The 13,283-nt window shown below is 41.0% G+C and overlaps 3 protein-coding genes across 7 annotated transcripts in view; 2 read left to right on the forward strand and 1 right to left on the reverse strand.

Annotated features, from left to right (window-relative positions):
- Window positions 1–1,016: 1,016 nt before the first annotated feature.
- On the reverse strand, window positions 1,017–2,502 carry lipt1 (lipoyltransferase 1). Its single transcript, XM_017699069.2, has one exon. It carries the CDS (start codon window positions 2,321–2,323, stop codon window positions 1,178–1,180), a length of 1,146 nt encoding a protein of 381 aa, XP_017554558.1. The 5' UTR covers window positions 2,324–2,502; the 3' UTR covers window positions 1,017–1,177.
- A 178-nt stretch (window positions 2,503–2,680) lies between these two features.
- Window positions 2,681–7,947, forward strand: LOC108428227 (ATP synthase peripheral stalk subunit d). Its single transcript, XM_017699071.2, has 6 exons — window positions 2,681–2,816; window positions 4,102–4,224; window positions 4,808–4,904; window positions 6,174–6,245; window positions 6,422–6,484; window positions 7,785–7,947. Exons 2-6 carry the CDS (start codon window positions 4,103–4,105, stop codon window positions 7,914–7,916), a joined length of 486 nt encoding a protein of 161 aa, XP_017554560.1. The 5' UTR covers window positions 2,681–2,816; window position 4,102; the 3' UTR covers window positions 7,917–7,947.
- A 1,698-nt stretch (window positions 7,948–9,645) lies between these two features.
- The window catches only part of pnpla6 (patatin-like phospholipase domain containing 6), a 57,264-nt gene continuing 53,626 nt past the window's right edge, over window positions 9,646–13,283 (forward strand). For 4 of the 5 annotated variants that reach the window (XM_037543163.1, XM_017699073.2, XM_017699072.2 and 1 more), the window contains exon 1: window positions 9,646–9,712. The gene's annotated coding sequence lies outside the window, so the exon portion shown is untranslated. Of the gene's footprint in view, window positions 9,713–9,935; window positions 10,155–13,283 lie in introns of those variants that run through there. The other variant, XM_037543164.1, reaches the window with a different exon arrangement.

A 13,283-nucleotide genomic window follows, 5' to 3' on the forward strand; every position in this document is an offset into this window, starting at 1 on the left:
GAACCATCTTTATTTAGTTGAAATGCCTACTCTGTACACACATTCATCGTTGGTCAGTGTCTGACCACAGGGCCACTGTTAACCAAATGGAATTTGCACAGCAGTGACACTGAATCGTAGAGGCATGGTAGTACTGCTGTATTGCGCCTTAAAGAAGCCAATTAAATGTAACGATCACAAACATAACACCACAAAAGGGCATCTTCCTTTTGGCTGTGGTCATAGTTTCAAATTTTCTAATCATGGCCACACCCAAAATGATGACAAAATTTGAATCCTGGTGCATCCACCAAAAAAAGCAGCCTCCTTGCTTGGTCCAGCCTTTAAATATGCAGTACTGTGCAAAAGAAATGATGCATTAAATGATTTACCTGTGCAGTAGGGGTGACCCATATGGCACAAATATATCACAACACTTCAAGACTTTTTCACCATACACAATTTCTCATGATATTCTTTCTGCATTGTAATGTGTCAGAACAGGCCAAAAGTGGCACATTTAAAGATACTTTCAAAAACTTATTGCACAAGTTATTTTAATTAATGTTTGGCTTACTATGCTGCACTAAATCAAATGAATTATGCTCTATTTGTAATGAAACATCAAGTATTCAGTGTTCTTTAAGTACAACATTCACAATATGCTGAGAAAAGTATATTGTGACGATTTATCACAATGACAATAAATATTATTACATTGCCTGGTCCTACTGGCCAGTAAGGATTTATTTGCTAAAAAAGAAAAACTAACATTAGAGTAAATACAAGTAAACAGGACTTTCATAGATTAATCATTTCTACACAAAACCCATTTTTCAAAGTCAGGAACCAAACTAAGTGTTCTAACTGTATTCCTCTAACCAAGATATTAACTCCCCCAAATGTTGTCTTCCAAGCTGCTTATCCCCCTGGATAGGGGGAGATCTGGAGCCTATCCCAGCAGTTACTGGGAGGAAGGCGGGATACACCGTGGACAGGTGCCAGTCCATTGCCGGGCAGAGAGACAGACAGAAATATACATTCACACACTCACTTGTTTATTGAAAGTGTAGGTTCTGGTGTAAGTTATTGCAATGGCTGCTAGGCCACATGTTTATGCCTCAGCAAAGGTGGCCTTGAACATGTATTTAACATATATTAGAACATGACAAAAGGCACGAATTAAGAAATGTTTTATTTACATCACTGCTACAACATTTTCATAGAGACTCTGGGTCTTTTTGGCAAGGTCAGGAGCCCGTGAGGCCGTTCTCATCAAGGCTGCCACAACCGCTGCAACTTCACTTGGACAGAACCGGATGCCCATCAGGGCTGAGCACAATTCCTTCCCAACTTCAGGAGGGAGCCAATGGTGGGGTATGTCCATGGCACACTTTTCTACAATGCCATTCTTGATGTCCATATCAAGTCCTATGTTTGCACCTTCAGCCATAAAGGACGTGCAGATGCTGAACTTGGGGGTCCTGCCGTAAACCCATTCCCAGGCTTGCAGGTCAGCTGCCATTTTTTGTATGCCAGGCATTAGTTGTTCCACACTGGGGTCCACAGTGATGACAGGGCTGTCAAATCCAAACTCTGCACAGTAGCGGGAAGCCATAGCTCCCATAATGGCACTGGGATCCAAGGATGGGTCTTCATCCTGGAGGTTCTTCACAGGAGAAGGTACGCTGGGAGTGGCATTGCTTTTGATTCCTTTGCAGTTGGTCTGAAGCACCGAGGAGAGCAAGGATCGATCAGAAGAGCAAAGAAGGGTGCAGTGATGATAAGCAGCTGTTCTACCCAACTTGGCAGCAGTGCCTGAGATCTTATAGACGCCATTAAGGACAATGTCAAACCTATCTGTGGCACTAACGTCCAGATCAGGCCTCAGGTCTTTCAAAGCACCAGTAACTACCCTTAAGTTCCTATGACGGTCATATTTCTTCTTGGAGGTGAAGAAAGTCAGATTTATGTTTCCCAAATCGTGGAAAACCGTCCCACCACCGCTTCGACGCCTAGCTAGTGGGATTCCCATGCTCCTCATCAAATTCAGGTTGCACTCTTGCCAAGGATTTTGGTGCCTACCGATAACTACAGCTGACGAGTTTCTCCACATGAGCAGAGCGCTTCGCTGCTGCACGTCTATGTGCTCGTGTATCCAGTCCTCCAAAGCCAGGTTTTGGAAAACGTCAGTAGACGCGGACTTGAGAACGATCCCCGCTTTCCAGGCATCCTCGAAATACTCTTTTAAAGTAGAGCTACACATGGGTCGGAGAAACCGGGGAAAGTCGAGCTGTGTCCTCATCGTCCTCATTGGCACTCTAGAAAAAGTCCTCACAGTCATCGTTGTCCTCTCACAGTCTTCAACGGCCCAAGCAACAGAAGCTAATCCATATGTTTATGGGTGTTTGTCTGTTTACATGAGAGACTCAGTATTTAAAACAGACATATTTCACATAGTAACCTATTTTTCACCCCCTCAGCTGCCATGCTGAGTGTCCGAGTCGTTCATCCGGTGTCAACAAACATTTCGGTGACTTTTTTTTCACTAGCGCCATCTAACGGCAGGCCATTATCCGCGGAGTGCTCATCATTTTTATGTTCCTGTGCAAGGTCAGTCAGCAAAAATATGTCATATGTTTTAATATAACTTTTAAAAATTTTATTTAATTGATATTGTTTAACACATCTAACTGATTAACGTAGATAAATGAAATTAATCCACCGTTGTTATTCGCAAAAGAAAGGGCTTTTATTTTGGAAGCAGTGCTGTCCTTAAACCAGCCATTACGTTTGCCGTTTCCGTCTTCACGCTGACAGGTTTAGCGGCTCGGGAGGTAGGTTTATGGTTACTCTTTGGCAAAAAAAGAAACGGATTCTACATGAAAATGGTTATGATCGTGCGTGTTACTATTCTTGACTAAACCAACGTGATATGTTTATCATTTCATCTGTGAAAACCTTGAATTAGTTTGCAGTTAGCGCCGGTGCTAACGTTAGCACGCTGGGTAGTGAACGTCCACTGACCTTGCCTCATATGAAGCCCAGTGACCGTTGAGCTTTTAACGCGTAATAAGGTTTTATACAACTTTAGATACGTTTTAGATGCTGTTTGCCCGCCTCGAGAGTATGTTCACATTTAGGAGATGTGTAATAACCGTTTATGCCTACGTTGTGGATAACCACCTTATAAGAACCTTCGGTCCTGTGAAGACATTTGGGGGCTCAGACAAGTAACCGTTGGGCTTTTGTCATATTTTAAAATTTAACTGCTGTTTACATTCATTAAATGTTATATTTTAGAAGCGAAATTGCACTTTTTACATACATTTTGTATTTGATACAGCAGTTTTATATTTAATAAACATTTATTTGGACATTGGTGGTATAACTACTTAATGTGTTAAATGATTGTGTAAAGAAGCAAAATGTCTAACCAAGTGACATTTATTTTAAAGAGGTCTGATTTTATTTTTTGAATTATTCTTTTGAGCAAAATCGTCTTTAAGAAGGTTGTTCGTTTTAGATCACTGTTGTTGGAGCAGTTTTTTTGCATTCAAAATGTCTTTTTTGCACTTCTGAGTTCGTGATCTTATCAATAAGCACAAGCTCGCCAACACCACTGTAAGAAAAACAGCCCAAACTTTGACTATTCCACCACTTTGTTTTATAGGACTCCTAGTGCAGCCTGGTCGGAGTTTCTCTAGAATTTTGGTTTTGCAATGAATACAAAAACAGCACACCTGGGATTGGTTTCCCCTGACAGGGATAAAGCCTGGTTGTGGGCTGTATTTTCTTTCAGCTTGGAATCTGTTTGAAAATCTATCTTGTAGCCTAGAAAAAGGTTTAAATTCCTGTCCAGGAAATGGGCATCAAATGCATGTTGGATTGAAAATAGAAAACATAACATTTTTGCAGCTTAATTAACCAGTCTGCTTTTTTATGCAGACTTTTTTTATTAGTGCAAAGCAAAATTACACTTTATGTACATTTGTAGGCAAAACCAATGCCAACCTGGTGCTGACCTATTTAAATAAATACCTGAAATATGAGAATTGGAATATTAAAGTATTGAACTTTACATACTGCCTGCTTTTTACATGGGACCTCTTGCTTTTGCAGAATGGCTGGCCGTCGTGCAGCACTCAAGGCCATTGATTGGCTGGCGTTCGCCGAACGCATCCCACCAAACCAGAGGGGCATGTTCAACTCCATGAAGACCAGGAGCGATGCCATCTCTGCCAAGTATGTTGAGTGTTGATCAAGTTTACTTTTTAAGTTTGGGTGCTCCTGGTGAAAAAAAGGTTAACATATCCTCTAGAGAAAACGCACTTCTGCACTTTTCTATTTGCTGAATTTAATATATTGAGAAAAATAAGAGTAAAATATGACTCATACACATTTAATGTTTTGTCTTATATTTTTCTCAGTATATTCAATTCAAATGTGCAGTAAAATTTGCAGGAAAATGTCATATTTAAGTTGTTATGCGTGTTAACTTGCGTTCACCCAGAGCGTTTAAACTTTTGAATATAATTGTACATGTATAAATACCACATCAGGATTGATTGGGTTGTGGGATTTAATATATGCTGGCCATTCTGCTTTCACAAATGTTTTCACACATTTGAGTAGTGATGGTCTTTTGTCAGCTTTGTGAAGCTCACACCCAGATATTACACATGATTCACAGTTTTTTCCTTCATGTTATGTATATAAACCTCTATAATACTATAATATTTTGTGTATAGCAATCAGTATAACCCATTGTCGTGTGTGTGTGTGTGTGTGTGTGTGTGTGTGTGTGTGTGTGTGTAATGCAATGCAGGTTAGCTTCTCTGCCTGAAGCTCCTGCTGCTATTGACTGGGCCTACTACAGGGGTGTGGTGGCCAAACCAGGCATGGTGGATGAGTTTGAGAAGAAGGTGAGACATCTGGTTGCATTCATTCTCCAAGATGCTTTAAATAAGCCCAAATAAGCCTTTCAACAAGTTTAGTCTCACACAAATCTAAAACCATTTGTATTTGGCCTTTGTAGGAGTAAGTACAAGCAGTTCCCTTGGTAATACTTTTCTTTTCTTTTTCTTTTTCAAAGTTTGGAATCAGGGTTTTTTAATAATACAAACCAAAAAATACATGTACAGAATGATTCAATTTTGATGCTTCTACACTTCAACTTCATAGAAGGGATTGCATAACTTCAGATTTTTAAAGGCAACAGTTATGTGATGCCGGCCAGGTTGATGTGGACTAATGGCTGATGATGTCATGAATAAAACCAAAGGAGAAGGGAATCCTTTGCAACAGGTGATTTTAAACAACAGAAATCCATGAAAAGCCAAACTCCACGTGTCAATGGAGCGTGACGTGCCCTTTCCAGCGAGCTCTGGATTGCATTGCTAGTCCTCAGGAAACCAAAGATACGGACCTCGGAATCCCACAAATTTCTGCTCTCTTGTGCGGCCACGCTGAGATGCTCGCCCCTGGTATAACTCTGCGAAAATAAAGCAACTTGTTTCAAATTTTGCAGGATTATAGGGCCCTCTCCCCAGTAACACATGCCTTTTTATTGTCATCGGGAAGCCAGAGATAATGACATTTAACATCAGATCTTTGAATCACTGTAGATTGGCACAGAAATAATAGAAAGAAGTCCCTTTCCAAAGAGCCCATTGCTAGCCTTCAGGAAACTAGAGATACGGACCCCAAAAACCAGTTGCCTTCTCTGAGGCATCCATGCTGTTAAGGTTAGAATCGGGTGATTAGCGGCTAGTCAACGTCCAGCTTAAAGTGCCGTCAGCAAGCAGTTAAGTCGGCTAGTTAGTAGACTATTCTGTGCAACAGAATTAGTAGGAAGGTTTGAACAGAGCTGAAGATGATTCTATAATAATTTTATTTTATAAATGTCTCAATTCATTTCTGTAATCCTCTGTTTGAAAACTGATGATCAAAGCTGGAGGCAGATGACCTTAAATTTATTGCAAATAGATAATTACAGCATAACATTTATAATTTAATAACTTCTTGTTCCCAGTAAGTGTGAAATATTGAAAACAAATCTCTGGTGTCTAACATATTCATGAGTATAATATGTATGTATTATTTTTGAAGCTATCACTAATTATTGACATATCAAGTGATTCCAAATATTTAAACTGTAACATATTGTTGTTTATATCTTGTGTCTTTTGCAGTTCAGTGCTCTGAAAGTTCCTGAGCCAGTAGACACTCAGACCAACGCCATCAATGCACAGGAGGCAGAGGCAGTAAGTACTAGTGTAGCTCATACTCCATTAAATTGACCTGCAAGAATTAAATTTGAATTTAGCACAGCCAAATGACTGACTGATTATCTTGGCATGGTTATAGCCTTCTCATTGCACAAAGAAGGCTGACAAACGTTGTTATTCTGATGACTGTTTTCTCCTAATTGTCTTTTCAGAACAAAAATGCTGTTGCCTACGTTGAGGCTTCCAAAGCCCGCATTGCTAGTTATGAGAAAGAGGTACGCCAATCATTAAAATTTCTTGTTAATAAACTAGGGCAATGAGAGGAATGAGTCAATGTTCAGATCTTTAAATGGTTATGAAAGTTACAAAAACTTTAAAAATAAATTAGGCTTTTTCATATACAAATGAACTTTTTAAATGTAAATACTCAAAAGTATGAAACCCATAAAGGCTTCGGAGTTTTGTTTTGAGTTTGTTTGAATTATCCCAAAATAACAAAGGTTGTATTTTTCAAAATCTCAAGATATTTATGCCGTTATCATGACATAATGTATATTATCTCAGTAAAACAATAGTTGACATAAATTGACATGACATAAATATCTGGAGATCTCAAAAAAGGAAAATAAGTTGATAAAATGGAAAACGAGTTAAAAACACACAAATCCATGGAAAACATAAGAGCCATGAGCTGTCTGAACTCTATTCTCCACCAGAGGGCAATGAAGAACCTGCGTCGCTGAGTTTCTTATCTGTTTACTCCAGCATTGAAGGACAATACAACTGGTTAAAAGTTACCAGACAACAGAGTCAACAGAGGCTCTCTGGTTCCAGATAGTGCCAAGTGCAGCTACAGTACATACTAATACTAATTTAGACTGAAACGATCACTAGGCTGCACAGTACATGTTTTGTTGATCATTACCACTGGTAATGATATTGCAGAAGGCTGCAATATGCAAATTAACATTCTAACCAATGGCAAACATTTTGCTTAACAAGGTTTTTTTATGCACACCAGTAATTATAAGTCTTACTTAGACTGCTTCTCTGACTAAGTCATAGTCATGTGAACAGAAAAAAGGTATCAAATGATTTAAATGGTGGGAAACTCATACATTGTATAAACTTTTCCATGGCTAAGGTGCATCATGAAGAGGGTGTTTGCTGTTGTAAAATCTGACTATTCTGGCATACACATAAACACTTATAAATGACCTACGACTCATGTAAACATCTTGGTTCAGTCCAGAATTATTTAACATTTATCTAAGAGCTTAGATGAGCCACTGTGCTTACATGCATGATTATTGTGTCTTGTGGGGAACCTGAACAGTGTCGGATGTTCCCGATGAGTGTTTTGATGAATCAAGGCACATAAAAAAAATGTTGAGTAATTCTAGGCAAAGTAGTACAAGCAAGTCTATAACCTTGTGTCAGTGTGTTTGTAGTATATGTAAGGCATATGTCAGGTAGCAGTATAATTAAAATTATGGTATTGATCATTAACATTCTTGTTAGTATCTTTAGTAGGAAGTCTGTTTTGAGAGTTGTCCTTTTCTCTTTCTCTCACAGCTGGAGAAGTTCAAGAGCATGATTCCCTTCGATCAGATGACCATCGAGGATCTGAACGCGGTGTTCCCAGAGACCACCCTGGACAAGGCCAAGCACCCATACTGGCCACACAAGCCTATTGCTGAGCTGTAGTGTCCATAAATAAACATGTCTGTAACCATTACATCATGGCTATCTTTCTTTGGATGCTAACTTATCACCGGTATCTCACAATCTAGGCTGTATAGACACTATTAAGGGGTTTTTTGGGCACTTTTCAGGCAAAGTTTCCTGGAAGAAACTGGGTGTAATGTTCTTACTATGTAGTTTGTCGGAGTTGATTCTCATGCTGGTAACCGAGTGCATTAGAATACAATCAGCGATCACAGTTTAAAGCTCTGTCAGCTGAGTATCTGAGTGCATTGTAGCATTGGTTATTTTCATTGTATCAACCCAGTGTCCTCTGCTGCTTGTTGGAGTTCAGACAATGATGGGCAGTTTGACTTCTGTGCCTGATGTTACACCGGTCACTTTCCCTGGTGAGTTGGCTGCAATTTCTTAACTCGCCACCAGGCAGCAACAGAGATCCCTTGTTTATAAAATGAAGTGTTGTGGGGTTGATGACTATAGTCAGTATATTTGGGTCACCGGTTTGAGTAATTATTCACAGACTATCAGCCTCACCCCTGTTTAACAAAGGATCAGTACCACACTGAAAGAAAACAAGTCTGCAGCAAAGGCTTAAAATAATAAAAAGGTGGCTGGGGACTGTTAGAAAGGACTGATGTAATATATTTGCATCTTTTTATGAATGTGATATATCAATGCAATCAATACAAAACCACCTTAGCCCCCTGTTCCTCAAGATAAAAAAAATAATAACTTTGTGCTATCCTTTTGACCAGTCAATCAAAAGCAGTGATGGCAAATTTAATTTCTCGCAGAAATATCTGATGCTAATGACAAATAGGTTTATAAAAATATCTGATGCTGCACATTATAGCTGAATTCATCAATGGCAAGAGTCTTCTCTGTGTCTGTACACTCAAGTGTCATGTTTCTTAAAACAGTGAAATATCAGTATTTTAGCATTATTGAGGCACTACAATGCTAATGGAAATACCTTAAAAGAAAATCCCGCCTATATTTCAAAGCATTATTACATTAAATGGTTATGGATAGCCCTGCTGGAAAGGAAAATGAAAAACTATTAGGATTAAAAGCTAAAGCGTTTTCTTTCTGTGGAAATTGGCTTAATGATTTTTTTTTTAACAGAGACCACTAGTTCCATGTAGATCACCTTTAGATCCCATTAGAAAACCATCAAATTCATTAATCAACCACTGGTCACCTGGTAAATTATTAGGATCCTGTACGTAGTGATAACAACCCATCAAAAAAAAGCCAAAAAACATTAACAAAAACAAAACACAAATAGGTTGCGGCAAAGCTAGGTTTTTTTGGTCAGGACTGTGTTTGTGTACATTACTATCCCGTAGTTACGTCTGTGAAATATGCAAAGAAAGTGTAGATAGTGTGGATAAACAAATGTTTGAGTAAACAAAAACGTCATGACCTTTCGTTCACTAACATTGTCAAGAGCTAAAAGTCCGTAATGTCTCTAGAATGGACTGCTTTTCCTCAAAACACTTCGCATATGTTTTGTTAGGTCTCAAGCAGCAGGTTTTGCAGAACTTTCGACATGACAGTATAATTACCCTTTAAAAGGCTTCACAACGTAGCAGCAGCGAAAAGCCACTACACTGCGAGGAGAGGTTAGCCGGTTCCGTCAGGGTTTGACTATTGAAGGGAGACAACGGTGATTGGCTACTGCTACCGGTGCTCCGGTCGCTGATTGGTCTCTTCTCTAACGTGGGTGGGACTTCATGCGTGGAGGTTTCCGCTGTGAGTGCAGTTTGACAGGAGAGGAGGCGAGCGGCTCGATTCAGGTAAACAGCTTACTATTTACCGCGGCTTCGTTGTAGCATAAATTTGACCGCGCCGGTCTCGTACAGTCTTAGCTAAGTGCTTCCTTTAGGTTAATTTTGCGAGCGCTGCGCCGTTAGGAAGGCTGTGTTCGGGCGACAGGTCCTAATGTGTCTGGCGGTGGATGGTGGTGATGGTGCTGACAGCGCAGCGCAGCGGCGTCACTGCAGACCACCGGCCAACGGTCACATTAGACATAGAGGACACTGCGTGAACAGCCTCGCTTACTTCGCTTATGGAGGACTTATAAACGAAGAATGGGTTTTTAACATTTCTTTTCGCTGTTTACGTGACTAGCCAGGGCTTACACAAGGCTAACGAGCTGCAGCTCGAGCTGAAAGAGAGTTTAACGTTACTTTAAGCGACAGCTAACGGCAGCTAAGAGAGCTGAAGGCTGTCACCATGGTGATGATGTTTAGCTATTTGAAATTTTAGCGAATATGTTTAACAGACTTGGGTGTATTTTCCGCAAGGGAGTACGTGGAGAAGTGATGTTCTGGTGTTCAGACGGTTTGTCACTAGCGAAGCACTCCGTGTTGTAGTTGTTAGCTGTAGCTAACAGGCTAGCACGAATCAGGAGAGCAGTGCGGAAAATCCGCATCTCTCTTGCGCCGCTAGCGCAGCATGGCTGGATATGGGACTGCCACCATGCACTCAGATGGAGATGTTATTTTTTCATTATTAAAGTATGAGAGCATTTTTGTTGTAGTTAGGTTATCTTTTCACTCGATCCTCACGGGTGTTTAAGTGAGGTCTGCGTAACGTCTTTCTGACGGAATGTAGCCAATATACACTAATACCGGTTTGAGGGTTGTCACGGTGCACGTTTTCAGGTCCAATACGGTTTGTCGGTTCTGAGGGTTTCAATATTTTATGCCTTAGAAATGTATTGATTCTGTAGAGCTCTAATTATAGTTATATTACAGAGATAGATTTAGCTCAGAAAAGCACCATCTGTATTTAAAAATAAGGCTGAAAAGGAGCAGGTGCTTGTGTAAAATGGGGATCTTATGAAGGAGTGTAACTGAGCTAACCTATAGAGAACAGAAAAATAGATAGGATGCCCCCATTGGCCTAGTTTTGACAGTGGATTCCACTGTTTCATTGTTTTGATCAGTCATTATTTTTATTGTCTATACTGCACTGATATCGCTTAACTCAATGCACAACTTGAATGTTGTGAGGTTGTGGTGACATTGGACTGATGACCATAAGGACAAATGCTTTTCACACAAACATGCAGCTTCTCTTCAGGTGTAGGCAGAGCAGAATTAAGCAAAAGTAATGCTAACATCAATGGAGATACCTCACAGGAATACAAACTTGAGTGTGTGTGTTTACTGTTTCCCACACTCGTCTTGATGCTTACACACTAAGCTCATTGTTAGTAGGAGACAATGCGACTAGGATGTGCCCGTTAGTGGCCAAGTAAAGTCTGTTGTTATGAAGCTTTTCTAACTTGCCCCCTCCTCTTGTTCTTATTCAAAACAAAAGAGCCGGTTTGAGGGGTGGCTTAGACTGTAGACTGCAGTCTATTAGACACACTTTTACTTTGAGCTGGTTTAGTTTGGCTGAAGAATGAGGGAGGATGAAGAGAGGATCTTTTAATGACTCCTCTTTCTGTAATCGTTCTGTATGAGTGGCATACTTCTTCACTAGTGACCCTTGTAGGTTACTAGTAGTATGAGTCTCAAATCTCTCCTTATTTTACCCCTTAAGAAGCCTGGGTCCACCATTTTACTATAGACTTCTATAACCTAAGAATAGCTCAACCTGTTTCCATTAAAGTTGTTGTAGTTACAGAATAATAAGCCTTAATATGTAAATAGCCTGGGGTTGTGAGGGGTTAAATGGATAGATCCGGTTTGGAAATCTAATTCACTGTAAAATAATAAACGTGTACACCTACAACTGTCTCACAGCAACTGTAATCTCTATTAATGCACCAAGGTATTAAAAGCGATTGTGCTGTTCATTAATTTATCTTTGACCATTATTTTGCCATGAATATGTTAAGGCTGAAAGTTGAGTAGTTTTTAATGTCAAAATTGCAAATTTAATAATAGCTCGTGTTGCCTACATTAGCAAGCCTTGAGTTTTAAGTGGGGAAATTTAACCTAATAACACTGAGCTTGTGAACTGCCTGTAGATGAGTTAGACAAGTTAGAAGCAAACAAACACCCATGTGCTATGTACATGACAACACAACTACAACCGCTATATTTCGTTTGGTGTTCAGGAATAGTGGATATGTTGCTCTTCTTGGTCAAAAAACAGCCCTGGACCTTTATAGAATTTGTATAAAATAATAGCAATAGTTAAATCATAATCACAATATTAGTCAGTAATATAATAATTAGATATTTGTTTGCCTCTCCTTGGATCACCACCTTATCGTGGTGGAGGGGTTTGCGTGCTTGAATGATCTTAGGAACTATGTTGTCTGGAGCAAAAGCTCCTGGTAGGGTCTCCCATGGCAAACTGGTCCTAGGTGACAGGTCAGACAAAGTGTGATCCATAATAACCCCTATGAAGACACAAAAGCAGGACTTGTGTACCCTGCCCGGAACAGGGTTACCGGGGCCCCACCCTGGAGCCAGGCCTGGGGGAGGGGCTCGCCAGCGATCGTCTGGTGGCCGGGCATTTACTCATGGTGCCCGGCCGGGCCCAGCCCGAAGGAGATACATGAGTCCCCCCTCCCATCGACCCACCACCAATGGGAGGGGCAGTAGTAGGGGTTCGGTGCGTTGTGGATCGGGCAGTGTCCGAAGGCGTGGGCCTTGGCGTTCTGATCCTCGGTTGCTGAAACTGGCTTTTGGAACTTGGAACGTTACCTCACTGGCGGGGAAAGAGCCTGAGTTGGTGCGCGAGGTTGAGAGATACCGGCTAGATATAGTCGGGCTCACCTCAACACACAGCTTGGGCTCTGGGTCCAATCTCCTTGAGAGGGGCTGGACTTTATTCTTTTCTGGAGTTGCCCATGGTGAGAGGCGGCGGGCAGGTGTGGGCTTTCTCATAGCCCCTCGACTTGGTGCCTGTATGTTGGGGTTTTCTCCGGTGGACGAGAGGGTAGCTTCCCTACGCCTTCGGGTTGGGGAACGGGTCCTGACTGTTGTCTGTGCTTATGCACCGAACAGCAGTTCAGAGTACCCAGCCTTCTTAGAGTCCTTGGGAAGTGTGCTTGAAAGTGCTCCTCCTGGAGACTCTATTGTCCTACTGGGGGACTTCAACGCTCACGTGGGCAATGACAGTGAGACCTGGAGGGGTGTGATTGGGAGGAATGACCTCTCTGATCTGAACCCAAGTGGTGTTCAGTTTTTGGACTTCTGCGCAAACCACAGTTTGTCCATCACGAACACCATGTTCGAACACAAGGATGTCCATAAGTGCACATGGCATCAGGACACCCTAGGCCGCAGTTTAATGATTGACTTTGTAGTCGTGTCATCGGACTTGCGGCCATGTGTTTTGGACACTCGGGTAAAGAGAGGAGCTGAGCTGTCAACTGATCACCACCTGGTGGTGAGTTGGATC

The sequence above is a fragment of the Pygocentrus nattereri genome, chromosome 12, assembly GCF_015220715.1.
Source record: "Pygocentrus nattereri isolate fPygNat1 chromosome 12, fPygNat1.pri, whole genome shotgun sequence".
In the NCBI taxonomy this organism is placed as follows: domain Eukaryota; kingdom Metazoa; phylum Chordata; class Actinopteri; order Characiformes; family Serrasalmidae; genus Pygocentrus; species Pygocentrus nattereri.

Coding starts and splice junctions, on each gene's coding strand:
- lipt1 (XM_017699069.2), bottom strand. CDS start 2,323: ATGACTGTGAGGACTTTTTCTAGAGTGCCAATGAGGACGATGAGGACA.
- LOC108428227 (XM_017699071.2), top strand. CDS start 4,103: ATGGCTGGCCGTCGTGCAGCACTCAAGGCCATTGATTGGCTGGCGTTC. Junction 6,246..6,421: donor ATGCACAGGAGGCAGAGGCA/GTAAGTACTAGT, acceptor TTGTCTTTTCAG/AACAAAAATGCTGTTGCCTA. Junction 6,485..7,784: donor TTGCTAGTTATGAGAAAGAG/GTACGCCAATCA, acceptor TTTCTCTCACAG/CTGGAGAAGTTCAAGAGCAT.